Source organism: Ochotona curzoniae, unplaced genomic scaffold (genome assembly GCF_017591425.1).
Source record: "Ochotona curzoniae isolate NIBS_2020 unplaced genomic scaffold, NIBS_Ocur_1.0 scaffold_4763, whole genome shotgun sequence".
NCBI lineage: Eukaryota > Metazoa > Chordata > Mammalia > Lagomorpha > Ochotonidae > Ochotona > Ochotona curzoniae.
In genome coordinates this window covers 261298-288063 of record NW_024467123.1, presented here as the reverse complement: position 1 = coordinate 288063, position 26766 = coordinate 261298, and the positions used below count along the sequence as shown (strand labels likewise).

Genomic DNA, 26766 nt, shown 5'->3' with positions numbered 1-26766 from the left:
CCTTGAGTGCCTCACCAAAAGATGGAGAGAAGAGCAGGTTGAACAATGCTATAGGCCTTTAAGGCTATGGAGGGACCAAGGCAGACATAGACAGCCAGCAAGTATGGGAAAGGGCAAATGAAAGCCAACACCATCTGAGAATAATTGGGACTATGCAAGTAATACCCTCAGGGCATTCTACCCCCACCAGAGGGTCCCTGGGACCAAATCAGGGGACAATCTCTGCCCCCTGGCACTGATGTAAACTGGCAGCAAGGAGCGGTGCAACATCTCCCGCTCATCCCCATGGTCACAGAAGGGAAGGCAGGGTCTTTCTACCCACACCATCCCTACCCACACCACCCAAAGATCTACATGTGTTTGCAACCCGCTCACCTATAAAACAAACATATAAAATAAATGTAATTCAAAAACCAAAAAATCTTGAGAAGATAATCGATGGAAAGAAGGTAAAAAAGGAACAAACCTAACATTGCTGGGACTTTACTTAAAAAATAAAATGATAGGGCCTGGCGTGGTGGCGCAAGTGGTTAAGGTCCTCGCCTTGCATGCCCGGGATCCCATATGGGCGCTGGTTCTATCCTGGCAGCCCCGCTTCCCATCCAGCTCCCTGCCTGTGGTCCGGGAGAGCAGTCGAGGACGGCCCAAGGCTTTGGGACCCTGCACCCGCGTGGGAGACCCAGAACAAGCTCCTGGCTTCGGATCGGCATAGCATCGGCCGTTGTGCTCACTTAGGGAGTGAATCATCAGATGGAAGATTTTCCTCTCTGTCTCTCCTCTCTGTATATCTGCCTTTCCAATAAAAAAATAATAAAAATAAATCTTTAAAAAAATAAAATAAAATAAAATAAAATGATAAAAAAAGATTAAGGATGCTACCAAAGGGACATAAGAAACAATATTAGGGCCGGCTCTAGGGCCCAACTGGCTAATTCTCCACCTTCAAGCACCAGAATCCCATATGGGCACTGGTTAATATCCCGGCACTTCTACTTCCCATCCAGCTCCTTCCTGTGGCCTGGGAAAGCAGCACAAGATGGTTCCAAAGCCTTGGGACCTGCACCCATGTGGGAGACCTGGAAGAAGCTCTTGGCTCCTGGCTTTGGATTGGCTCAGCTCCAGCTCTTACAGCTGTTTGGGGAGAGAACCAGAGGATCAAGGATCTTTCTCTCTGCAAATGCATCTGAGATTCAACAGTATTAGAAATAATCCAAGCAGAAATCTGTAGAAAGATGGCAAATGAGCTAATAATACTCAATATGCTTAGTCATCAGAAACAAAAGTCATTACATATCAATCAGAATGGCTACAATAAAGCAGTGAAAGACCAAATGTTGGCAAAGATGCAAACAAAACGGTTCACTCAAATGCCTGCAGAGCCATAAAATGTTTCAAGTTTCTAAAACTAAACATGCAATTATCCCTTGATCTAGGTTCTGTACTTCAGATTTTTTTTTTTTTTAAGATTTACTTATTTTTATTGGAAAGACAGAGAGAAAGATCTTCATTCAAGCTTAACTTGTCAAACGGCCTCAACAGCTGGGCTGAGCCGATCCGAAACCAGGAGCCAGGAGCTTCATCTGGGTCTCCCAGGCTTTGGGCCTTCCTCCACTGCTTTCCCAGGCCACAAGCGGTCTCTCTTTCTTTCTGTCTGTGTAAATCTGCTTTCCAAGTGTGTAACATAAATCTTTTAAAGAAAAAAAGTCCCATAATTTTGCACTCAAGACTATTCTTTTCATCTTGGTCATTATTTAAGATAAGAAAGAAAGTACAGAGAAGCCAGTCGTCTGTGAAGACCACTGCTATTTACTCACCATCTTCTGCCAATAGCTTGGCTGCGTCTTTGTCCTCCTCCCACTTGCCAGTCACAAAGCAATCTCTGATACTGTTCATAACCTTAAACAGAAAAGTCAGCACTTGACTGATACGCTCCAATTATTCAACAAAACAACTGCTCTCTAAGAAATGACACTGGGATAACCTAGAGTGCGGGGTTTGATACTTGTCTTGATCCTCTAACTGCAGCTTCCTGCCAATGCAGACCCTGAAGGACTGCAGTGATGGCTCAGCTCACTGGGTTCCTGTCACCTCTGCAGGAAACCTGGATCGAGTTGCTGGCCCAGCTCTGGCCTGGTTCTAGCTGTTGGAGAGACATCCGAGGAGTGAACCCATGGAGATGGGTGTTCCTCTGATTCTGTCTCAACTGAAAATCAGTAAAACGTTTTTTAAAAAATGGAAATGGCAGTAGGCAAAGTTTGTCTTTAAGTACTTGGAGAAACTCTCGTGGCTATTTTCATTGCACGCAGGCCAACAGACATCTCTGCCTTTGTGGCAGACAGCTTAACCACAGAAAGAAAGCATAAAGGCCACAACACTGAGCAGCAGACAGGGCGAGTACCGCAGCCCAGTGATCGTACAAATACACAGGACATTTCTAACATAACTAATTTTTAAAGTTATTAGCGTTTCTGAGACAGCGGTCCTGTTTTTTGTTAGTCTAAACAATATATCGGTTTGAAAATTCAAACTCCACATTGGGAGAGAAGATTTTATAAATACTGTATCTGGCAAGAACTTGTATGTAGAATATATAAACAATTCGTAGACCTAATAATAATCTAGTTTTTAATACGAGAAGTTGCCTCAGTTGTACGCAACTGCCTGGGTTGCCTTGTACATAGACAAACGTTGCACTACTGAGGGAAAAGCAGCCTATAGCTGGTGGGCATTCTGGGCCTGGTTAATGCCAAACTTTTTAATGACACCACAATGCCAGCAGTTAAATATTCTTTCTCTCTCTCTCTCTCTCTCTCTCTCTCTCTCTCTTTTAAAAGATATGGGGGGTGGGGGGGTGGCCAGGGAGTCTTCCAGAAGACAACCCCGGGGCTTGTAAGGGTTACCCAGGGAAGGGAGTTTGGGGAGGTGTAAGAGTACTTTACGGGTGTGGAATGACCACTAGGATTTTCCATAGATCAGGCCACGGTATTTGCAGGTGAACAGAGGCTGGGGGTGGGCCTGGTGGGGATAACTGGGAGTTGCTCTGACTAGGCTGCAGTTTCTGGGTTTGTGACGGGCTGGGTTGCTCTAGACTGCAGCTCACTTGTGTGGAGATAGGGTTGGGGATGGATATGAACTAGCAACTGCATGCAACTGCACTCACTGCTACGTTATGTGCATAGGCTGATGTGGGTGATAGACTGAACCAGACCCTGTACTAGCTGAGCCACACCAGAGTCAGCTCAGGAGACTTCTTGACGGACTTCCCAAACAGACCACTGGACTCAGGCCCTGACCACGGGAAAAATCAAAATACATGTGGTCCAACTTTGGAGTGCACACATCAGGTCTTGGCCTCTTCAGCTACTGATGCCTGTGCAATGAAGCATGCCCAGACTCACAGAGGACATGACGGCCAGTTCGTCTAGGCTGACAGAGGATGGAAAGCAGCATAGGTTGGACCACTCTCCTAGCCAAGCTCTGCAGCAAATATCTAGGTGTGTGTGACTTTTTTCAACTAGACCTTGGAAAGAGTTTCTCAACTTTAGAGCAAGAAAACCAACAATGTCTCAGAACTATTAAAACCACCCAACTAACTCCCTTGAACACTTTTCCGCACATCCATCGGGCTCTCTAAAATGACATCAAATGACTGCCCCGTCACCCTAGGATGTGGATGTAGCTTGGCAGCAAGGAGTGCCACCCCCTACCCCTCCTTCTACAGATACCAGAGGAAAAAGAAGGAAAACTAAACATTTGCCCCACGCACCTCCTCCATACCTCAACCCTCCCTACCCTAACCGGTGGCCCAAATGTAAGCACTAAACATAAAATATATATTAAAAAAATGGGAAATTAATATTTGAAAGTCCATTTCTTCAAAAACACATAACACACATGGCTAATAAGCACATGACAAGATGGCTCAGGGAATTAGCCATCAGGGAGATATAAATCAGTAACTCAGGGAGACACCACTGCACACCTCCACGGACGGCTTAATCAGAACACTGAATGGTGAGCGGTGAGGAAGACGTGAACTGGAGCCCACATCCACGGCTGCTGGAAGAGCAAAATGCTACAATCACTTCGGGAAAGAGAAATAGAGTAAATGGGAAAGAACATTTCCAGTAATCATATTAACAGCAGCACATAGTGCTATCCTGTCAGGCTTCTGTAATATGATCAGATTTTAAAATGAGCAATTATAGGATGTTCCAATTTCATCATCTTCAGACTCATCAGGAAATAATTCTCCAGTGGAAAAACAGATGTAGCGTTTAGCCCCGAGCATGCACTGGAAGTGTGTATTTCCCTCGCTCTGGTTACCGAGAAGGCCTAGGAAGAACCATCAGCTGACCCACAGCACAGGTGCTCTCACACCGGCTGAGATGCTGAGTCGCCATTTTCTACTAAAGGAAACCAGGTCTCCGTAGGGCTGACCGTCAGTCTGGTGTCAGAAATGACGGTGCTGGCTAAGGAAGAATGTGTCACAGGGGCCACAGATGCCCGTGGGAAGATCCCCACAGGTTAGATAAGAGGAACGTGAGAACAACAGGCACAGCAGAAGGAAGCATATCAACTACATCTAAACTTGTAAGTTCATACTGACAGTTAAAAGAAGCCACTTTTGGAGTGTCCTTCCTAAAGTTCAAAGATTCAAGCAGTCATCCTGCCTACACGGGTCTACATAACTGAATGGCAGATGAGGGCAAGCGTCTGTGTCGGAGTACTCAGTGGCCTAATGAAGAGAAATCACTGAGCAGAACAGCACCAGCTTTACCTCCTTAAAAATGAGTGGTTCTTGGCACTGAGTGTCAGCAACTGCTAACACCACGAAGAGACAACTAGACTTTACGTGCCTAAACAAACCAACCCACATTCTATCAAACTTCTAAATGTCTCATCCGTAGTAGCTGCAACCATGTGGACACGTAAGCTATTTTACGAGTAAATAAAATATAACTGAAATGAGACACGGTTCTCTGGTCTTACTAGCCACAAAAGTGCTCAAGAGCCCACTGGACAGCTGGCACTTGGGAGACGGCCATCACCAGGGCTCAGCTAGCGAAACAGAGAGCCTGGCCAGCAGCACCTGGCAGGTGAGGTAACAACGAGAGCCAGAAAGAAGAAATCACAAACTAAAATAAAACCCAAGGGAGAATAAAGAGGAAGGGAAGGAGAAGATACGGATTAAGAGACTGAAAAGGCAGAGCAAAATCCATGAATAAAACACAGGTAAAACTAAAGTATGCCATTGGTGATGCCACCTGTGAGGATGCAATCAGGAAGACAGGAAAGGACTGCCCAGGGTCTGCACAGGTTCCCTCCACAGGAGGAAGGGATCCTCATGGGATGACTTCACGCAGCATGGCTAGGGGACACCAAGCTTGTGCTCTTGGTGGATGAGTGGTGGTTATAGCGGCACTCGTTGACCTCCCAGCAGTTGGTTCGTTAAGTTGCATGAGGATTTTACGTCTTAAAATTTACCGTAAAAACAGTTAGGTTATATCTCACATAAGTGCCATGCAGTCCATTACAACAAGTCATGTGAAGGTGAGAGGGTCCCCTGAGCAATTACTGCAGTTAACCTAACCAGAAGGACCAAGAGCCGGTCAGCCCCGAGCAGACCAGAACACTCCAGAAAACAGAGGCACAAGCGTCTAAGACTCCTGCCGTGGCAAGCTAGAGCACTGCATCATGGGAGTGTGTGAGCTAGGAGAATATTATTCACAAGTGTCAAGGACTTCTGCTTACAAATGGCAGAAACTAAAAATGCTAATTCAGGACACGAAGTGTATCCTAGCTAAAAACACAAGATTTCAAAGATGTAACAGCCTCAGAATCAAGAGTACTACTAAAAATCCACACCAGAAGCTGCACATGTTTCTCTCCTCCATAGCACAGGAGCTTGGCCCAAACAAACTCTGAACATGTTATTGCTGAGATACAAAATACCTACCCCAACATCTGAAAAACGACCCTTCACAAGAATTTAAAAAAACCAACAACAAGTAAACAGTACTGAAGTCATGTAAACTTCTCAAACAACTCCCTAATTGTCTTATGAATCCAACACACCACACAGCCTTACCTCTTCTAAATCCCAATCATGGGGTGCCTCCACGGGAAATCGGGAGCAGTCCAAAGAATCAGCCTTGTGCTTACACCCTCTGTCAGGCTGGCTGACACGGAACAACCCACCAAGCTCTTCTCGGGTATCAGCATCTTCCTCTTCATTGTCCTCTGTCACTGAAGAGACCACCGTGACGGAAAGGTCAGAACAAAAAACTACAATCACGCAGGATCCACTGACTTCACAGCGGGTTAGGCCACGCGTCTTACAACTCAGGGAACCGTGGCTGCTCCGTGTGGCAGGATGGTGGTGGCCCTGAAGGGGTTAAGTCCCCGAGAGAGCAGACGAGTCACAAAGAAAAGGAACCTACTGCTCCATACACAGGACTCCTGCCCTCCTGCAAGGCCACGGCAGAGAGTTCACTGAGGAGCAAGGATACAGGAGCAAGAAGGGACAACTTAGGGCAGAACTTTAAATTGTTGCACAAGAGCTATTGAGTCTCCAGTCGCAAAGGGGGCTTCAACAAAACCTGAATGAGAATCAGGTCACGTGGAACCTTTAAGTGAACAAACATCTACTCGAGTGGCCTTGGTCTAAGCATCAAACTGGGCAGCTTCTCTTCATTATTGCTATTATTGCTTCCAAAGACAACAACACATAAACAGTTGTTAAAAAATATAAAATTAGAGGACAAGGACAAAAAGGGAGAACAGGATGGATACACATGGTTCTCATTCTCAAAAAGCAAAAACATCCTTACAAGGAGAATTCGTTTTCTGGTATAAAATTTCATAAAACAAAACTTGTCAAGAATATGAAACAGGAGGTATGACGTGACATAATGAATAGGATGCTTACCAGAAGTTTCATTGTAAAACTGTAACTACTTCACATGAACAATCTGTAGTCCTTAGAGGCCAATGCCTAAAATCATCAGCCAAATGTCAAATACAACAGGAAGTAGGGTGGTTACAAGTACCACCCCGCATGCTCCAAGTCATTCCCTCACTTCTACCTCACAAACGAATGTGCGACTGAAAGCATTCCAGCTCTGACCCACACCTCCTTACCTGTCCCATAAATAAGCTTCCGAAGGTTTGGGGCTGTTTGTTGCTGCCTCAAGAAGGCCTCCGCTGCCTTTCTGGAAAGGTCTTCCTTCCACTTGAGGGCTCCTGAAAGAAAACAACACACAATGACGTCTGCTTTCTTGGCCTGCCCGCTTCGAGCTCACTAGTCAGGCGCCCTAAATTCATTCAGGATGCAACGTTTTCAACAACTAACAAAATCTGCAAATGTGAATGCTGCGTATCTTCAGTGCCAAGTTCACGGCACTGAATTACACTCAAGCATACCTGAAGTTTCTGTGGAATAGTTGCTTTCTTCTACGTAATCTTCCTCCTCCTTTAGTAAGTCCTCTATGTCGCTGGTCTCTTCAGTGAAGGTCTCTGGGGCTGGTTTCTGACCCCGGCCTGCTTGAGAAGGTTCTGCAAGTTTCTCCCTAAGGCCCTCCTCACTTTCTGAGTCACCTTCCTCCGAACTGAGTGAGGAGCCTTGCTCAGATTCATCTTCAGATCCACACGCCTCCTCAGCTGTGCAGTGACCTGAGTCAGAGGCGAGCGCTGCCTTCCTCACTGGCCAAGCCTTCAGGTTCGAACGGTCGCTGCTCTGATGAGCCGCAGCCTGTCCTACCTGGCGTTCTCCGACGGCCTTCAGCCCTTGAGTGGACCGCTTTCCCTCTGCCGTGGGGTCCTCTTCAGCGCTGCTTTCATCGGCTTCCTCGGCTTCTCCTTCGTCCCCGGAGCTCCTCTCCAGGTCATCGTCGCTATCGGCGAAAGCTGGCAAATCTTCCTCCTCGCTGTCTGCTTCCAGCGCCAGCTTCTGCCGTTTGACACCCCTGACACTCACATACTCCTCGGTCATGTCGGCATCTCCCTCCTCTTCCATTTCCTCATCACTCGAGCCATTTCCCAACCCGTTGTCTTCAGAGATTTCATCATCGTCTTCATCGTCACTATCTCCAGATTCATCTTCTTCATCTTCAAATATCGCCCTCCGGCGCACTCGGCCAGTTTTCAAATCCATTTGCTTTTCCTCTTTGGGCATCCAGAGTCTATAGCAACAAGTAATGCAGAATAATTCCATTTGTGTAATAATTAGCTAATCAAAAAGCAGCAATCAAAGAAATAGAACAGTCCAAGGAATGCTTCAATATGACCTAGCACAGGGAAAAACAGATCTGAAAAACCCCAAATGAGCAAACTGAGGCATGGTCTTTATTTAGAGAATAGTAATAATTTAAAAATAGACTATCTTCAAAAAATTTCAATTCTTAAAAATCAGCTCAAAAAGTAGTATGGGCCTGGCGTGGCAGCCTAACAGCTAAAGTCCTTGTCTAAAACTCGCCGGGATCCCAAATGGGACGCCGGTTCGTATCCCGGTGGCCCAGCTTCCCATCCAGCTCCCTGCTTGTGCCCTGGGAAAGCAGTCAAGGACGCACCAAGGCCCTGGGACCCTGCACCAACGTGGCAGACCCGGAGGTAGCTCCTGGCTCCTGGCTTTAGATCAGCTCAGCTCCAGCTGAGCTGTGGCCACCTGCATAGTGAATCTGCAGAAGGAAGATCTTCCTCTCTGTCTCTTCTCCTCTCTATCTGACTTTCCTACAAAAAATAACTAAATCTTAAAACAAAATAAGACCAAAGAAAAGTTAACATACAGTAGACCTTTGTGAAGACTGATTAGTTTCAAGGCTTGCGCTACTCCAACCTTTGAGCACAAGCTAAGGCCAAGGCCTGAGGCAGACAAAGTGAACCCGAGTCACCCTGCCCTGTTGGCAGTCAGGACGCCTCCCCCATCTGCAGTATCTGGGTCGCGTCCTGCATGACTTCCAGGTTCAGCCTCACGCTAACACACCCTGGGAGGCAGTAGATGACACCCGGAGCATGGACAGCCAAGTGGGACACCCACTTTAGGTTACAGGCTCCCAGCTTGGATCTAGTCCGTTCTTGTCTGGGGAGTGAGCTAGCTGATGGAAGAGTCTCTTTCCGCTTAAAAATAAAATTAAATTAAAAAGAGAGAGAAAATACAAGGAAGCACTCTAAGACTGAGAGAAATTACTAAAAGCACACAGTAGCCAGAGGACTCCCAAAGCCAAATCCGGGACAAGGCAGGCAGCAGAAAGAATGACAGTAATGGAAAAATAAATAAATAAATAACACGTGGACTAAAGGCCATTATTTAACAAAGATACTGGATTAAAGGAGGAAGTATCTGTGTTCAACAATGTCAGCTCTCTGATGTAGAAGGAACATATAAACACATATTAAGAAATCCACCATTTCAAGGTCATCGCTGATGGAACCGACATGTTGATTCCTGGCTGTACCAGTTCCAACCCAGTTCCCTGCTTATGGTCTGGGACATCAGGAGAACGTGGCTCAAGTACTCAAGTCCCAGGGCCCCTGCCACCCATGTGAGAGACCTAGAGGAGGCTCCCAGATCCCAGTAGTGGCCTGACTCAACTCTGGTTGTTGCAGTCATTTGAGGAATGAACCAGCAGACAAAAAAAAAAAAAAAAAAAAAATCTCTTTCACAGAGAATGTGGAAGCAACAGTCTAAATGACTTTCCTCTAGCCCTTGACCCTTTGCGTACTAATCAACTATGTAAAGATTATCAAAATTGAGAAAAAAAAAATTTTTTCCTCCCTTTCCCTGTAACTCTGACCTTTCAAATAAATGTTTAAAAAAAATTAGGATGCTAAACCACATGATGAAATAACTACATGGAGCTACTTAAACAAGTCTTACATATAAAGTAACTAAAACATCAATTAGAGAAACCAAAAACTGTGCCCTAAGAGAAGGAGCAAGTTAGAAAACAGCCATTGCAAAATGACTGCTTGCACAGAAAAAGTCAATTTTGTGTAGAATTATTACAAATAATGAAGTCAGAAAGAATCTCTACACAGGATTACCAGAAGAGCCCAGAGAGATGAGATGGTAGTTAACAACCACACGGATTCTAACAACAGCTACTTTGGGAGGCTAGTGCTGTGGCGCATCAGGGTAAATCATTTCCTGCGACACAGGCATCCCATACCGGAACACTAACTAAATCCCAGTTGCTCCAATTCCAGCCTAACTCCCTGCTAATGTGCTTGGGAAGCAGCAGATGGCCCAAGGACTTAGGGCCCTACCGCCCACGCTGGAGACATGGTGGTCCAGGTTCCTTACTTCAGCCTGGACCAGCTCATGGGGTTTCAGCCATTTGGGGAGGCGAACCAGCATATAAAACATCTCTGTTTCTCCCCATACCCTTGCAAAGTCTGTCCTTCAAATAAATAAAATAAATCTTAAGATTATGTATGTTGGAACCAATTTTTAAAGAGATAGGGACCAGAGTCAAGCTGTGGAAGGTTAAGCCTCTGCTTCTGGAGCCAGCATCACATATGAACACTGGTTCTAATCCTGGTTGCTCCACTTCTAGATCCAGCTCCCTACTCAATGTGTCCAGGAAAAGCAACAGAAGATTCCCCAAGCCTTCAGGCCCCTTCATCCACATTGCAGCCCTAGAATAAGCTCCATGTTTCTGCCTTCAGACCAGCCCAACTCCAACCATTGCAGCCATTTGGAGAGTGAACTAGAGGAAGGAAAATCTGTCTCTTCTCTCTCTCTCTTAACTCTGATTCTCAAATTAGTATTTTTTTAAAAGTCACTTTCAAGATTGGCAGCAATTCAGAACTGTTGAACTATCAAAACCACTTGAATAGTGCCCTCGGAGCATGCCTCATGTTGGGGACCCTGGGATGGGTGGGAGGCTGGGTGTGGCTTTTTCCTTTATCTACCCCCTTACCTCAGATACAGGGAAAAAAAGAGAACGTGGAAACAATGGTCTTACCCACTTTCCTGTAGCCCTTGACCCTCTGTGCCCTAATCAACTATGTAAAGATTGTCAAAATAATTTTTAAAAGATCTGAAAAGTCACTTTCAGATAAACTTTTACTGAGACTCATAAATCAATAACAATGAAACCCATGTTTGTCACCCACTGCATAAAAAGGAACATAAATTCTCAACCCAGACCAAAACATAATTCCCATGAACCATAGACGAGCAGAAATCTACCCACACTTGCAGACATGAGACACACACTCCCGGAGCCTCTGGGTAGACTCCCTGACTCCGCTGCAGTACAGGGCCAACAAACCAAGCCAAGCGGCCTCAGGTGTCCTGACAAACTAAAAGCAAACCATGCAAAGGACTTGGTAGTATTTGAGTAATACTATGGATTTGTCAAAAGAACCAATTTTGTATTATATTTTGAAAAAAAGATTTCCGCATAATGCTAAGTAAAGAAAGAGTTCTAAAACACAGGCATACGCAAAGCAAAGTGAAAGCAAAACAACCTCGAATGAAAAAATCCCACCAAGACATGCTAGGATTACAGATCCGTCAATATCATCTCCTACGCATACTTTTTTAAAAAACTAAAAACAGAGAAAAGGCAGACTTACCCTTGGTTGTCTATGTCCTCTGACCCCAGAGGTTTGGAATCAGAAAACAGAGTCACTCTGCTTGAAGCCATCTTGGCATCAATAGTGGAGTGGGTAGAGATGAGACTCTGGACAAGTTCCTGGGTGGGTCCTGCCTCCTCCTGCCAAGACCATGGGAAGAGGACAAGTGAGGGAGGCACGGGCGCTCCATGCCTCCTCCTGCCAAGGCCACGGGGAGAGGGCAGCACGGGCGCTCCATGCCTCCTCCTGCCAAGGCCACGGGGAGAGGGCAGCACGGGCACTCCAAGGAGATTTTATCCAAACACGGCCCCCAAGAACTTCTTACTACTTGAAAGAGAAAGCCCAAAAATCACTCAAACACTTGGCTGGAAAAACCTTTAGGTCCTAAAGCTACATAGTTAAATGTCCATGATACAACTAAGAAATAAAAAATATAGAGTCCGTTTAATAATAAACAGAATGAAGCCATTTGGAACGTGAGAAACAAAACGACAAAAAAAATTAAATTAAATTAAATTAAATTAAATTACAAAGTTGAAGCTAAAATGCCGTATTGCACAAAGAGGCCTAGGTGCAGAGGTGCCCACACCGAGGTGTGGATGAGGGGAGCGTGGAGGGCAGGGCTCATCCTTCCTCCTTGGGAAGATGTACCATCCTTTCTATTTGTGAATTTACAACACGCACAGAAGCCTTCCTCATAAATGTGAACACAAAGTAAGTAAAAGCAGAGTGCATCCCTGCCTGTGATAGAATGACAGGCACAGAGGGAATGATGCGGGCTAGAGCTAAGCTGGCGTTCTCACCGGTGCCTGGAAACCGTGGCTGCCGCCCAGGTCAACATACACGGCATCCTTGTCGTACAGCACCCCGCCGACTCCCGAGAGAGGGGCGTACACCAGCTTCTCCTTCTCGTTTAAACAGCGCTTCTTCTGCTGTTCAGGAAGAGCACAGGGGTCTGGGAGGAAGCTGACATCGCTCACAGCAAAATCTCCTACACCTGGCAAGACAGAAGCCGAGAGGAGATGCCAGCTGGCCACGGGGCCCACATGGGTCAGCTACCTTAAATCCACGCACAGGGAGAAATAGGCGCGTCGTTCAAATACGGACTGTGCCTTTCGCTAGACCGCATTAGTGTCTGCGCCACACCTATGCACAGCTGGTCTACTTGAAATGCCTCCAGCGAGGTGGGCTCCCCCGTTAGGCCGTTTCTCAGTTCCTCCCAAGTGTTCTTCAAGCATGGCAGGCTCGACAATGGGAGGTACCTGGTATGTGGACTTGGCTTTTATTTTTCAAATGTGCTCCTCTCAAGTAACCATAAAGAGACACCTTGCGGTCACACTTGACGTTTGTTCGTATATCCTCGGGGTTTGTCAAATCTTCCATCCTAGAACAAGAAAAGTCCATCATGGGGCAGAAGTCTGTCAGAGTCCTTGTACCTCCCCTTACATGCTGATAATTCTTGCTCTAATTTATCAAACTGGAAAGGACAGAAATGGGGAAGACAGTTCCCATCCGCATCAGGGGAAAAGGAGCAGAGCAAGCCCTAGAACACATGTCTCACCGGTTCCATGTGACACACACTCCCCCAGACACCGGAAAACTACATTCTCCAGGTTTAAAAGAACGGACCTGGGCTCTAGGTTTTACTGCAGCAATGGATGCTGGAAGATGGGCGGGGGGGGGGGGGGGGGGGGGGGGGGGAGGGAAAGGGTCTTCTGAGCTAAGAAAACAGGAAAAGTACAGAGGAAGCAATGTGAAGGTACACTGGGTAACTGGGCACACAAGCATAAACAGCAGCACCAGCAAGGAGTGTGGGGCCACACCCTTGGCGCCAAATACCCCCAAATCCTCCCATTCTTCTCAACCTTGCGTGGTCCGCCTCTCTCAGGTACAGCACAGAGTAAGCTCCAGCAGTGCCAGTATCCCAGCTTTTCAGCTTTGAAGTATACATTCATTTACCTGTCTGCCAGGATGTAAGGGTGGGAGGTTTGCCACGTGAGAGGCCTGAACTTCATCACTGTAATAAAACGGCCCAGATTGTGAATTTCTTGGTTCTGATATTCTCCATGTACCATTCCAGAAAGGTAGAATAGCTTTGCACCCTAAATGTTTAAAAAAATAATAATAATAAAAATTAAATTCTTCCAGATATGCACTAAGAGAAAATTCCCAAATAAGTAAGCCAAAACTGGGAGAGTCCAGTTATGCCACTGTCCCCAAGCTTCGTGCAGACTTCATGCGTGGGGAGCCTACAGGCGTACACTGCTCCCCAGGGAAGTGGCGGCAGGTCAGACACACAGAGGGTAGTGAGGGTCCTGAACCTACAAGGGATACTGTGATGAACAGGTCACAGCATCAGGGAGGGACAGAGGGAGAGCGGCAATTCTTGGCCAGATAACTAGGAGAGATTTCTAACTACAGTAAGTTACAAGTTCAAAACCAAGCTACAAGATGTCTGGTGTGGGCAGTACAGGGATCAGTGGGTTACAGAAGAGGTGTAGAACAAAGACCATCTTCAAAGAAATCATGCAGAGACTGTGAACAGAAACATAAAGAAAACTCGGGAGGCGAATGATATGGGGATGTTTAACCTGGCTATCTGAAAAGGACAGGAGCAGGTGCCTGATGAAGCAGTTAAGACTTCCCACACTGGAGTGCATGCGTTTCCAGTTCTGGCCCTGCTCTCAGTTCCACCTTCCTGCTAATGCATACCCAGGCAGGAAGCAGGTGACAGATCAAGTACTTGAAGTGACCCAGGTGGAAGAGCAACAATGAATTCTGGGCTTCCAACTTGGACCTGCTGCAGCCTAGACTGTTGGCACGTTTGCGAAATAAACCAACAGATGGAAGCTCTACCTCTCTGCCTTAAACAAAGAAAAACCATAACAACATCCAACAATGATTTCTCTTCCTACCGGGTAGACCTCTGTCCAGAACCTGTGTTTTAACCGCTTCTTTGTCTTCTTCAGCTGCTTGTTGTGCTTGAAGGAGTCTAGGTGGGTGAGAACTCCCATAATTTTGGGAAATCCATGAACTTGACAGATGTTGAGAAACTCAAATGTCTCCATTTCAAATCCAAAGCTGGCATCTATAAGCATCAGCACCTGAAAACAAAGCACTTTCTCATGAAAACCTCAGAAACAGACCCTACAGACCGGGCACGCAGAGAAAGGCACGGCCATCGGCAGGAACATCAGCAGGACACAGAAGTATGAATTCATTTACATACTGTCTATGGCTGCTCGTCTGCTACAATGGCGGCACTTAGTAGTGGGAGACTACGCGACCCACAGAACCTCAAACGTTGGCTCTCTCTCAGGCCCTTTGCAGAGACAGACGGCTATCTCCTGCTCCAGCCCCAACCAAGTGATTCAGGGACCTATCTGCTAGGGGCTTCTACCCTATGACCTGTGTTAAAAGGCCACTATAAAATGATGCCCAGGACAGAAACTTTGACTTCAAGGATTGAGGTATATGAGAAACAAGTCAGAGAGCTACGGCTATGTTAGCCGTTTTTGGAGCAATACTGATTATGTTTCTAAGAAGGTATTTTTCTTAACCCAAACAGGTCTCTAGCATCTGAAAAGTAGAAAAGTGACAAATCTTTAAAATTAAAGTATACAGAAAACCAACTGTTTGTTTCAGTCTTCTCATAGGAAAATCAATCTGTTCTCTTTTTCTTTGGTTAGGAAATCTGTGATAAAAAAGATGTTAACTTACGCGTTCATGCGTATTATGTAACTCCTCAGAAAATTTTTTTTTTAATTAAACTAGCAGTTTAGAATTCTAAACTGATGGTAAAGTTATGATGATCGGTAACTTGTATGAATAATATCTTCAGACTCTTTAAACATGCAAAAGTATTAGAGTCAATTCTTACAGAATTCTAGCATTAGAAAAGACATCTTTGTTCTTACCTTTACACTGTTAACTGACAAAGACAGAAATATCCATGAAGATGACAAAGACAGAAATATCCATCTTAGAGTAAACCAGGGAGCATCTCCAATGCCGACCCGTGATATACACGAAGGTAGGCTGCTAGCAGCTGTGAGAAGGCACACGAACCACTGCAGGCTATAGGCCAGGCCTGCACAATTCCACAACCACTGATCAAGCGGAAGGTGAGTGGACTTGCCACAGAATACCCTGACACTCTGCCTCACACCATGAGATACCAACAGGCAAACCCACTGGTAGTACACCAGGAAGAACAGATAGGAAGCAGTCCCTTGGCTGCCAACCTCCATTGACTGTCTTTATGACCTTCCAGTGCACACATGAGCATGTACACACTGGAACCCATGTGACAGAGGGGCCAGTTCAAAGGCACCTGGAAGGATGCTGCTTTGAATGGGACCAGAAGTCAAAGAAAATGTGTATGTAGGGCCCCGCGCGGTGGCGCAGTGGTTAAGGTCCTTGCCTTGCACGCCCGGGATCCCATATGGGCGCCGGTTCTAATCCCGGCAGCTCCGCTTCCCTTCCAGCTCCCTGCCTGTGGCCTGGGAAAGCAGTAGAGGATGGCCCAAAGCTTTGGGACCCTGCACCCGCGTGGGAGACCCTGAAGAGGCTCCTGGCTTCGGATTGGCATAGCACCGACCGTTGCGCTCACTTGGGGAGTGAATCATCGGACAGAAGATCTTCCTCTCTGTCTCTCCTCTCTGTATATCCGCCTTTCCAATGAAAAAATAACAAAAAAAAATAAATCTTAAAAAAAAAAAAAAGAAAATGTGTATGCAGTCTGTGGAAACTGGAGCCAGTCTGAGTATTGTGCCAAATGCACGTGTTCCTTTGGAAAGCCTTAAAGCACACACACACAAGGCAATCTCTCTTCATATGCATGCTTTTAAACATGGAATGTGATATGTTTTACATAAAGAGAAACTAATAACTTTTGTACTTGACTATTTCAATCATTTACATAAACAGGTTTGGTTTGCTCTATCTTTAAAACAGTATTTTCACTCACAGCAAGTAAGTAAAGGTCCAAACCTTGACTGGAACTTAGGACTCTGACATTCAATGTTATAGTTTTTAAAACACTATATTAACTTTTTTAAAAAAAATTTAGGAGTCTTCCACCAAAAGGCGAAATTTATAGCTCCCTAAACCAAAGTTCCCCAAGAAAAGCTGAATACACAAAACAAAAAGGAGGGCTCTCTCACCCCCAAATTCCTGATCGGGATGGTTTTATTTCGGCATGTGGGTGCATGATTTCATGTTTGCTGGACAGCACGGTTCTCATCCTCCCATGTTTTCTAACTGCTGGAAGCTGCAATGTCTATGTGATAAGAAGATCACAGCTCGTCACTTCCAGGATGCACTGCGGGTTATGCAAACTAACCTTGCAGAAAGCTGTTGTAACAGTGCCCAGCACACTTCTTACTGCTTCATCTGTGTGAATGTGCGTCTATAAACTAACGAGCTTTTATCAGTAACATTCACGAAAGATTTTCTCCATCCTGTGGTTTGCTTTAAAATAGCTCTCCCTTTACTCAATTCATGTTTAGCCTAAGAACAATAACTCAACCCCATCTTCTACATCCACTAAACCTCTCCCAATCACTAAACTTTCTTCTCTTCCATGAGAGTTAGAGTTAAACAGCCTGTCACACACTGCTCTAAGTCTCCATCAGAAACCCAGGCCACCAGTCAGAAAAAAACCACTGTTCCTGCTAGGACAGGAGGTGAACTGAGTAGGGCTGGCTCATGGACCCCCTGGGAAGTGTGAAATCTGGCATCGGGAGAGGTTCTGATGGAGGACCCTGGGCAACTCCTCTGACAGCACACAGGCCCTGCAGGTAAGCGCAAGAAGCATGATAGGAAACAGCCCAGAACAGGCCATGGAAAGTTTCCCACTGGCATACATTTGGCATGGGTCGGGGGGAGAACAGGCTGAATCAATTCACGTCATCCACTGGCAAATCCGAGCACCAGAACAGAGTGGGGGTCGAGCCAGGTTCGGTCGCCACAAAAACCAGTGCACAATAGGGAATGCCAAGGAGAGGTTGTCTGTACCGGATGTGACCGCAGCGCCCAACCAGCACATGTGAGAACCAGGAAGGGAGGGGGCAGAACCGGCAGGGGGAATAAGAGGGTATTCCCTTGTTGGACAGCTACTCCCACTGGAGAGCGAGAACTGGCATGGGGGCAGACCAGACTAAGCAGGGCTACAACACAAGTGGGCCTCATCTCCCTTGATCAGGGAAAAGCCAGGCTGGGCTGATTATTCCTACTGGTGCAAGCTACAATTAGAGTGGGTGAGGGTTGTTTGGGCTTAGCTGCAGCATCAGCTGGCAGAAGCAGGCACCGGGGGCTAATTCTGACAAGTAAAACCACAAAATCACCTGGAAAGTGCATAATCTGGGGATGGGAGGGGCCTAGCATGGAAATAGTGGGCTCTTCCCTCTTGGGTTACCACTCCCACAGGAGGGCAACAAAAACTAGGACAGGGGCTGGCTTGGCTAGACAGAGAGGCACCCAATAACATCCGTGAGGCCTGGATAGTTGAGCTGGTTAGATGCAACTAAGCTATAATACCCCTTGACATGTACGAGAGCCGAATGCGATGTGGAACAAACTGGACAGGTCTGTTACACATACTGGCAAACCAGGGGAGGGGGTGAGCCTGGTGGGGGTTATTGTGGGTCGCTCCAACTAGGCTGCAGCTCCCACTGGTTTCTATGAGCGCCAAGTATGTGCTGGGCAGAACCATGCTGGATTGCAACACCCACTGGTTCCAGTGCAAGTCAGGGCTGAAACAGAACCAACCCAGCAATTGCAACCACCAGCTGATCAGGGCGATGGACTGTGCCAGGCCCTGTACTTGCTAGTACATACAAGAATCTGGTCTGGGAACACCTCAGACAAAGTTTCTTTGGGGATCTCCCCAATCAAACTGCCAGACTCAGAACCCTAACCATGAAAAGATGGAAGACAGAACAGGTCAATCAACCACCTTAGCTATAAGTTGGCAGTGAAAAACTGGGCGAACAGAGACTCTATGACGGACTATTTCAATCAGTGGATTCTCCAACGAACTCATCGTGCTTGGACTGGAGAGACCGTCAGCGGTTGATAACTAGTGAACTATCAAACCATTTGAGCAAGAATCTTGGAGTATGCCCCACACGCAGGACCTGGAATGGGTGGAAGACTGGGTGGGGCTTTTCCCTCAATATCCCCCTGAACCTCAGACACATGAAGGAAACAATATGGAAATAATAGTCTTACCTACTTTCCTGTAACCTTTGAACCCTTTACCCAACTAAACTATGTAAACATTATCAAAAATGTGATTAAAAAAAATGAAAAAAAAAAAAAAAGGAAGAAAAACCCCGGGCTGCATCCACTGCCTTACCAGATCTGCTACTTTAGCCAGGTCAATCATCATGTTAATGTCACACCCACATTCGATGATGGTGAGTCTGCGCTTTTTACCTGTAAGTGAAAAGGGGTACATTTTACTATTTGGGAACCCCAGGGAAAAGACTTTACACCCATTAACTCCAACACCACATGCGCATGCCAAAAAAAATCTGTTCTTAAAAAAACACATTGTGTGAAACAAATCACATCTTAGTTTCCTTCTTCTGTTTTTTTATTTACAACAATACGAACAGCCTACCCAGGTGAGTAAAGCACTCCAACAGGTAAGACGGCGACTGGAAGGGCTCCAGGAAGACCATGGCCCCGCTGGTCTGCATCCCCATCCAGTGTCCCTGTGCTCTCACTGCAGCTAAGAACATCCACAAACCTAACACAACTACATGTCCACTGACCAACAACCATCCTGCATCAAGGCAGACAGGAGATGGCCAAGAATGCCCAAAGAGAAGGAAAAGTCTCAATCTGTATCAGCCCTGCCCCACGAGACTCCAAATTCTACCTCTGCCATTTGGGGAATTTCTGTCATCTACACTCAAGTACAAAACTCACTGTCTCCCCTCTCCCCAAAAACCACGAGTGCTTACAGCAAAAAAAGAAATCCCCCTCTTACTGTCACAAGAACATGTTTCACGCGGGCAAGCGGCACGTAGCACACAGCAGGTGCACACTGCCTGCTGCAGGAACGCGCTCCCCATGACACGCCAGCCTGTCCAGGCCCAACAGCCTGCCCAAGCAGCTCATTTGCCAAGGCCAAATCAAGCAGCCCTTGGGCTACCACCAGCACGTGCCCATCATTACCCCTGGGAACGGGACCTGAGGCTTGAGGCTCCGCAGCAGCAGCAGCAGCACTCCTCACCTGATACGATGGTCACAGGGCCTCTGATCTCTGTCAGCTTCTGCCTGGTGAAGTTCCGAATGAGGCACTGGATCAAGGTGCTCTTCCCAACTTTCGGGGGCCCCATCACCACCACTACTATGGGTGGGGGCTCCAGGGGAGTTCGATCAACCACTGGAATGTGATGCTTTTTTGTCTTCAAATCCTGAGTCCTATTCATTGCAAAAAAGAAAGAACAAAAAAAAAAAGTACATGGACTTGCACAACACAAAAGAAGATAAGGACCTTGCAAGCACAGATCTCAGACAGAGCAGACAACTGACAGATGGAACTAATTCACTTGGATCATTTCTGGCCCCAGCAGTCAACACACACACACAAGCCTACAGGACTCAGGGAGTGGGGCACTACAGACACATCAATCTAGTTAAAGAGAAACACCGAGGCCGAGTATCACTACTGGACAAGAATTGCTATTTGGGAGCTAAATTCTCCTCCTTTCCTGGGTATACAATTAGAGTAACTTGCTTGCTGGGCTTCCATTGTCTCACCTGTAAAATGAAGACAAGAATAATTCCTAAGCTCACATTAATGCATAATGTGTGAACTAGACCGTGGTGGTGGGACACACAGCAAGGACTTGCTCCCTAAGGCTATTCAAGTATTCAACACTGCCAATTCAGCATTTCATACAATGACATGAAAGCAACTTAAAACAGGGCGTTTACACTTTAGAGAAACATTCCATCAATTAAATTGCACCAATCTCTCTCTTACGCAAAACCACCAGCCAGAGCCCAGACACCAGCAGAGAGGGCCTGTACCACAGGAAGCTTCCATGGGAACAGTCGCCCACCCGGATCTCAGACAGCCACCTGCCGGAATGCGCGGCTCCTTCAGAGCCACAGCCAACTCCTCATGCTGAGGGCCAGCACCACCAGCCCGCTGCTCCCACGCACCTGTGGAAGGAGCGTGCCATCCGCACCGCCGACTGCACAGCAAAAGCCTTGGGGTTCCTCCTGCGGGCATCCTCTTCGTCTCCCAGCTGCAGCTCCTGCAGATGTCGCTTCTTCTTCTTCTCGGCCTTGGGCCCACTGTGCTTCTTCCGGTGCTTCTTCTGGTCCTTGGCCTCCATGGTGCGCGCTTAGGGCTGCACAAGGAACTCACTCAAAACGACCTGGAAGCGGCAGTGAACACAGCACCTTACGGTCGGCCACACCCCGCGGGGAACGAGCTCTGTGAACACGTATTTCATTGACCCCCAAATGGGCATCTCTGCCATGAGCTCGCCATCCCACAGCTGTGTCTGCATCCTCTCCGCACCCCACACCGCACAGCCTCGCTGTCCCTGCCCAGCAACCAGCACTGCAAGGCTGCCTTGTCCACGCCTCAGCACTCCAACCCCACGCTCTCGCTTTCCCCACCCCCAGCACCCCACTGTCCCCACCCTGCAGCCACGGCCGTGCTGTCCCAACCCCATCACCGTACACCTCACTGTCCACACTTCACACCCCACACGCCACGAGTGTGCCATCCACAACCCAGCACCCCACAAAACACGGCCGCGCTGTCACCACCCAGCACCCAGCACCTCACTGTCCCCATCCAGAACCCCACGCACAGCAGCCGCGCTGAACCCACTTCAACACCCTACACCCCACGAACGCGCCCGTCCACGCCTCAGCACCCGACAACTCACAGCTGTGCTGTCCACCCATCAGCACCCTACACCCCACGGCCGCCCTGCCTGGCCCAGCACCCTACACCCCACGGCCGCCCTGCCTGGCCTAGCACCCTACACCCCACTGCCGCGCTGTACCCCTGCCCCAGCACCCTACACCCCACTGTCCGCACACAGCACCCCACACCCGGCTGGTCCCGCCGGGGCTCACTCACCTCTCCGGAGTCCCCTCTCCAGCAGGTACCCAGTCTCCACTTCCCACTCGGGAGGCGCCTGCTGCAAGGACCGCGCTCGAGGCCCGCGGGAGGCTTCCCCGCGCCGCCGCCCCGCGGGAGGCTTCCCCGCGCCGCCGCCCCGCGCCTACACGCGCCTTCCCCGCACGCCCGCCCGCACAGCCCGCGCCACTCAGCCGCTGGCCCGCACGCAACTGCTGCTCCTGCTCACGCCCGCTCACACGCCGCCGGAAGCGGAAGGCGGTCCCACACAACAAGGCGCCGGCTGGCGCCAACACAAGGAGCCCAAGAAAGGGGCCGGCGGAGGAACGCATTGCAGGCGGAAGCCGGAAGCGGGGCTGGTGAAGGGCTGAGCGCGCGCGCAGGCGCTGTGGGCGTGGGAGGCTGAGGAGGTGCTGTCTTTCTTGGACTGTTTCCTGGGGTGTCCCGCGCCTTGCACCCCGAGTCCCGCCAAGGGCCAGGGCAGCGCCAGCTGGTTCCTCGCTTAGGGAGGAAACCCGAAGGGGCCATGTGGAGTCCCAGGCCTGGCGGTTCCCACTCGCCCGCTGCAGTGTCGCTCTTTCTGTGCTGTGGAACCTGTCAGGAGATTCGCACTAAGGAACCTCTACAGTATAATCAGAAACCAGCACCTTATCCCCACCCCTCAATAGCACCACTCTGAGCTGTCCCCAGCGCAGCCAATCACATGCATTCCTGCAAAAGTTGTTGCTGGATAGTCCTGCACCCACCACTGCCCTTGAACTGTCAATCTTAGTAAAAAAGATGGAGGGATGGTGTGAATGTGTCAACTTCTTTTCTTAAACAAAATTCCTATTGGGACTGGTGCGATAGCATAACAGTTAAAGTCCTTGAATGTGTCAGAATCCCATATGGGTGTCAGTTCTAATCCAGCTCCCTGCTTGTGTCCTGGGAAAGCAGTTGAGGATGGCCCAAAGCTTTGCACCCGCACCTACATGCGATACCCACAAGAGGCTCCTGGCTTCAGATTGGCTCAGTTCCAGCCTGCAGAGCACCTTGGGATTGAACCATCGCATGGAACATCTTCTGCTCTGTCTCTTCTCCTCTCTGTAGATCTGCCTTTCCAACCAAATAAATAAATCTTAAATACTTTTTTTTTTACTGTTATTGAAAAATCAGATATACAGAGAAGAAGATCTTCTGTCTGATGATTCACTCCCCATGCAGCTTCAACAGCTGGAGCTGAGCCAATGTGAAGCCAGGAGCCAGGAGCCAGGAGTTTTTTCTGGGTCTCCCAAGCAGGTCCAGATTCACAAGGCTTTGGCCGTCCTCGACTGCTTTCCTAGGGCACAAGCATGGACTGGATGGGAAGCAGTGCCCATATGGGATCCTGGACTATGCAAATTGAAACTTTAGCTGCTAGGCTACCACACCGTGCTTGAAAGTCTAAATTTGTAACAGGAATGTAAATTCAGGTAAGCATTGTGAAAGTAGCCCAGCCTGTCTCTCAGTACACAGCATGGACAAAGCCTACAGGCTGGCAGTAGAAACAGGCATTGAGGGCACTACAAGAAAGCTCATAGCATTGGTCCAAAGGGGGAAGCCATTGATGAAAATGTGAAGAAAAGAAGCAAATTATGTGCCCGGTCAGTGTCTAAATCCTCACCTTGCAAGCTCTGGGATGCACAAAGGGCGCTAGTTCATGTTCCTGCTGCTCCACTTCCCATCCAGCTTCCTGTCGTGGCCTTGGAAACAGTAGAGGACGGCCCAAAGCCTTGGACCCTGCACTCACATGAGAGACCCGGAAGCAGAGCTTGATTCTAACCTTTGGCTCAGCTGAGCTCTGGCCATTGAGGCCATTTGGAAAGTGCACCGGAGGGCAGGGGATTTTTCTCTTTGTCTCTCTTCCTCTCTGATCTGTCCTTCTAGTAAAGATCAATAAATCTCTACAAAATGTATGTACAGAGGGATCCTGTGAATGTGTCAATTTCTTTTCTTAAAGAAAAAAATTGTTACTGGGCCCGGTGCGATAGCACAGCAGTTAAAGTCCTTGCCTTGAATGTGTCAGGATCCCATATGGGCAGCAGTTCTAATCCGGCTCCCTGCTTGTGTCCTGGAAATGCAGTCCAGGACAGCCCAAGGCTTTGTACCCTGCACCAACACGTGATACCCGGAAGAAGGTCCTGGCTTCTGATTGGCTCCGTTCCAGCCTGTGGAGCCACTTGGGAGTGAACCATTGGATGGAACATCTTCCTCTCGATCTCTTCTCCTCTCTGAAGATCTAACTTTCTAATCAAAATAAATAAAGAAATCTTTTAAACTTCTGAAATTCTTATTGTAATTGTTGTTGAAAAATCAGACATACAAAATGTATGTTAGGGCCGGATGCTTTAGCCTAGTGGCCTAAGTCCTCACTGCCGTGCATGCACAGTGATGCCATATGGATGCCCGTTCTAACCGTGGCAGTCCGACTTCCTGTCTTGCCCCCTGTTTGTGGCCTGGGAAAGCAGTAGAGTACAGCCCAAAGCCAGGGACTCTGCACCTGCAGCAGCATGGGAGGTCTGGAAGAGGCTCCAGGCTCCTGGCTTCAGATCAGCTCAGCTTTGGACACTGCGGCTACTTGGGCAGTGATTCAGTGAGTGGACGATCTTCCTCTGTGTCTCTCATCCTCTCCGTATGTATATCTGACTTTGCTATACAAATAAAATAAATCTTTGAAAAAAGTATGCTATTCATACAGTGGAAGAATATACAATGAAAATGACTACCAGATGCAGCAATGTGGGGGAAGACGTCACAGAATCTACTTAACCTGACAGCAGAGAACATTCTTTCTTTCATTTTATTATATTTCTGTTTTATATGCTGTTCCACAGGCTCTGGCATTACCCCTCCCCTGCCCCAGTTCCCTCCTCACTGGTTTCCCCTCTGGTCTTACAATGGGTGTCCTTCATGAAGAGTGCAGACTTAGGTCCATCACACTGATCCATGTGTTTCCCCACAATGCAGGCATGGACAATGTCAGGGGCCATCATCTTACTCTCAGCATATTTTCAAGTCTTGCACTGGGACTCCATCTTTGGATGCACAGAGACAAACAGCACTTTGCCTCCATATCTGAATAGATCAGTCTCTGCTGCACTCCCAGCATATTTTCCCTGAAATACAGAGCCAGTGAGCACAGTGAGCACAGTCAGAACTGTTGGTGGGAGCGCAGGCTGGCGCAGCCTCTATGGAAATCAGTATAGAGAATACTCAGATAGCTGAAATTCTACATTCCATATGACCCAGCAATAGCAGGTCTAGGAATATGGCCACAAGGCCTGTTACACAAGAAAGCAACATGCACCTGCAGGTTCATAGCAGCACAATCAATAATCACAAAACCACGCGAGCAACCGAAATGCCCAACAGAAGACTGGATAAGGAAACTCTGGTTCATCTGCTCTACAGAATACTACTCAGCTATTGAAAGGTAGCTTGGCAGGTAGCTCAAGCATTTACTTCCCTGTGATCATGTGGGAGGTTCTGGCTTTCAAATCAAAAAAAAAAAAAAAAAAAAACCTCAAAGAATCAAAGGAAAAAAATTCAAAATTCTTCTGTACAAAAATGTGCTGTGATTTTGGTCTAGATCTCCTGTACTCCATCATATGCCTCTTTGTGTGTAACTCCCCTGTAGTGCAGAATGTTTCTCCAGGCCCGGGAATTGCTGTCTGTGCATTGCTACTGAACTAAGATGTTTCTATACTCAGGGCCTCTTGTCCCCCATTATACCTCTATGTATGTTTCACCTGTGTAGTGCTATGTTTTCTCAAGCCCGAGAATTGCTGCCTGCTCATTGCTACCGAGGTAAAATCTCTCCTAGCCATGGAACAGGGTAGCCAACCTCCCCAAGTATGGTTTGTGCAGCTGCAGCAGACAACGCGTTGGATGGCAGCCAGTGACGGGTAAGATGGACCGGGCACTGACCAACCTAAGACAGGGGCTCCGTCATGCTACGGAGATTCCCAATGATGGGTAAGGCTGGTAACCTAGAGTCCACAACCTAAGACAGGCGCAGAGAAATCTGCTTTAAAACAAAAAAGGGGGATTTGTTGTGGGCTAAGGAGTTGATTAGCATTTGTTAAGCTTGGCTCCTGCAGGAAATGGGCTTGGAGGCTAGTTGCACCTTGTCTATCAGACTCATTAGCATCCAATTGTTCTGCTAGAGGCTTGGGGAAAAGGTATATATGGCTGAATAAAGGGAGGCAGAGAGAGACCTCTTCCACCACTAAAAAAAAAAAAATGTGTATTTCATGCCACGTTTCTATAAACCTTTTGATGTGCTCTACTACCACATACTCCTTTAAAGCTCTTCATGCCTTTGTGAGACAGGTGGCTGCTACTAGTCCCATTTGACAGACAAGGCTGTTGGAGGGCACTGCAAGGCCGCATGACTCTACTTCCGAGTCAATGTGTGAATGGGGAGCCTCTGGTCATGACTTCTGAAAGGCTTTCCCATTCTTCTTACCGAGTTGCTCCTCAGGGACATACCTTACTAGGTGGCACATCATCCACTTAGCCCCACAGGAGGTGGACAGCACCAGGAAATGGAGAAGTCATCCACACCTTGGATGGTACCTAGTGACCTGGCTTTCTCACTCCAAGGATGCTGCTGCCCCTGCTGTTCACTCCAGCACCTGCACTCAGGATCCTCATTGCTGTCTTTCCCAGACACATCCAAGAGCCTGGATAAGAAGCTTCCATCTTCACTCAAGTACCAATGCTGGAGGAATAAGCTGTTAGCACAAGTACCAGTGCTGGCACAAGACAGCAGAGAGGCCTTGAGCTTGGGACACCCTCCGCCCCCATTTCAAGGACTGTCATTTAGATGAAATAACATTGCTTTTCCTATCTACATTCAAGCTCTCTAGCCAGGAAATCAATCAATCAATCAATCAATCAATCAATCAATCAATCAATGTGTAAAGTGCAGCTAGGAGGGGTGAGCATTTAAAATAGCTAGTTACTTCAGATCTCCTTTGCCTACATTTTAAACAATTTCCTTTGAGTAAAGGATTTCCCTGTTTAAAAAAAAACCCTCTGAT

The 26766-nt window shown here is 47.7% G+C and overlaps 1 protein-coding gene across 2 annotated transcripts in view; it reads right to left on the bottom strand.

Annotated features, from left to right (window-relative positions):
* The window catches only part of BMS1 (BMS1 ribosome biogenesis factor), a 37667-nt gene extending 15882 nt beyond the window's left edge, over nt 1-21785 (bottom strand). For both annotated transcript variants that reach the window (XM_040970336.1, XM_040970337.1), the window contains exons 1-13: nt 21704-21785; nt 20767-20984; nt 19829-20019; nt 18944-19023; nt 14499-14687; nt 13543-13685; nt 12846-12967; nt 12387-12580; nt 11584-11723; nt 7426-8183; nt 7144-7245; nt 6092-6249; nt 1815-1896 (exon numbers count right to left, since the gene is read on the bottom strand). In XM_040970336.1, the coding sequence (XP_040826270.1) occupies nt 1815-1896; nt 6092-6249; nt 7144-7245; nt 7426-8183; nt 11584-11723; nt 12387-12580; nt 12846-12967; nt 13543-13685; nt 14499-14687; nt 18944-19023; nt 19829-20019; nt 20767-20942 (2335 nt within the window). In that variant the 5' untranslated portion in view covers nt 20943-20984; nt 21704-21785. The remainder of the gene's footprint in view (nt 1-1814; nt 1897-6091; nt 6250-7143; nt 7246-7425; nt 8184-11583; nt 11724-12386; nt 12581-12845; nt 12968-13542; nt 13686-14498; nt 14688-18943; nt 19024-19828; nt 20020-20766; nt 20985-21703) is intronic.
* Nucleotides 21786-26766: the final 4981 nt, after the last annotated feature.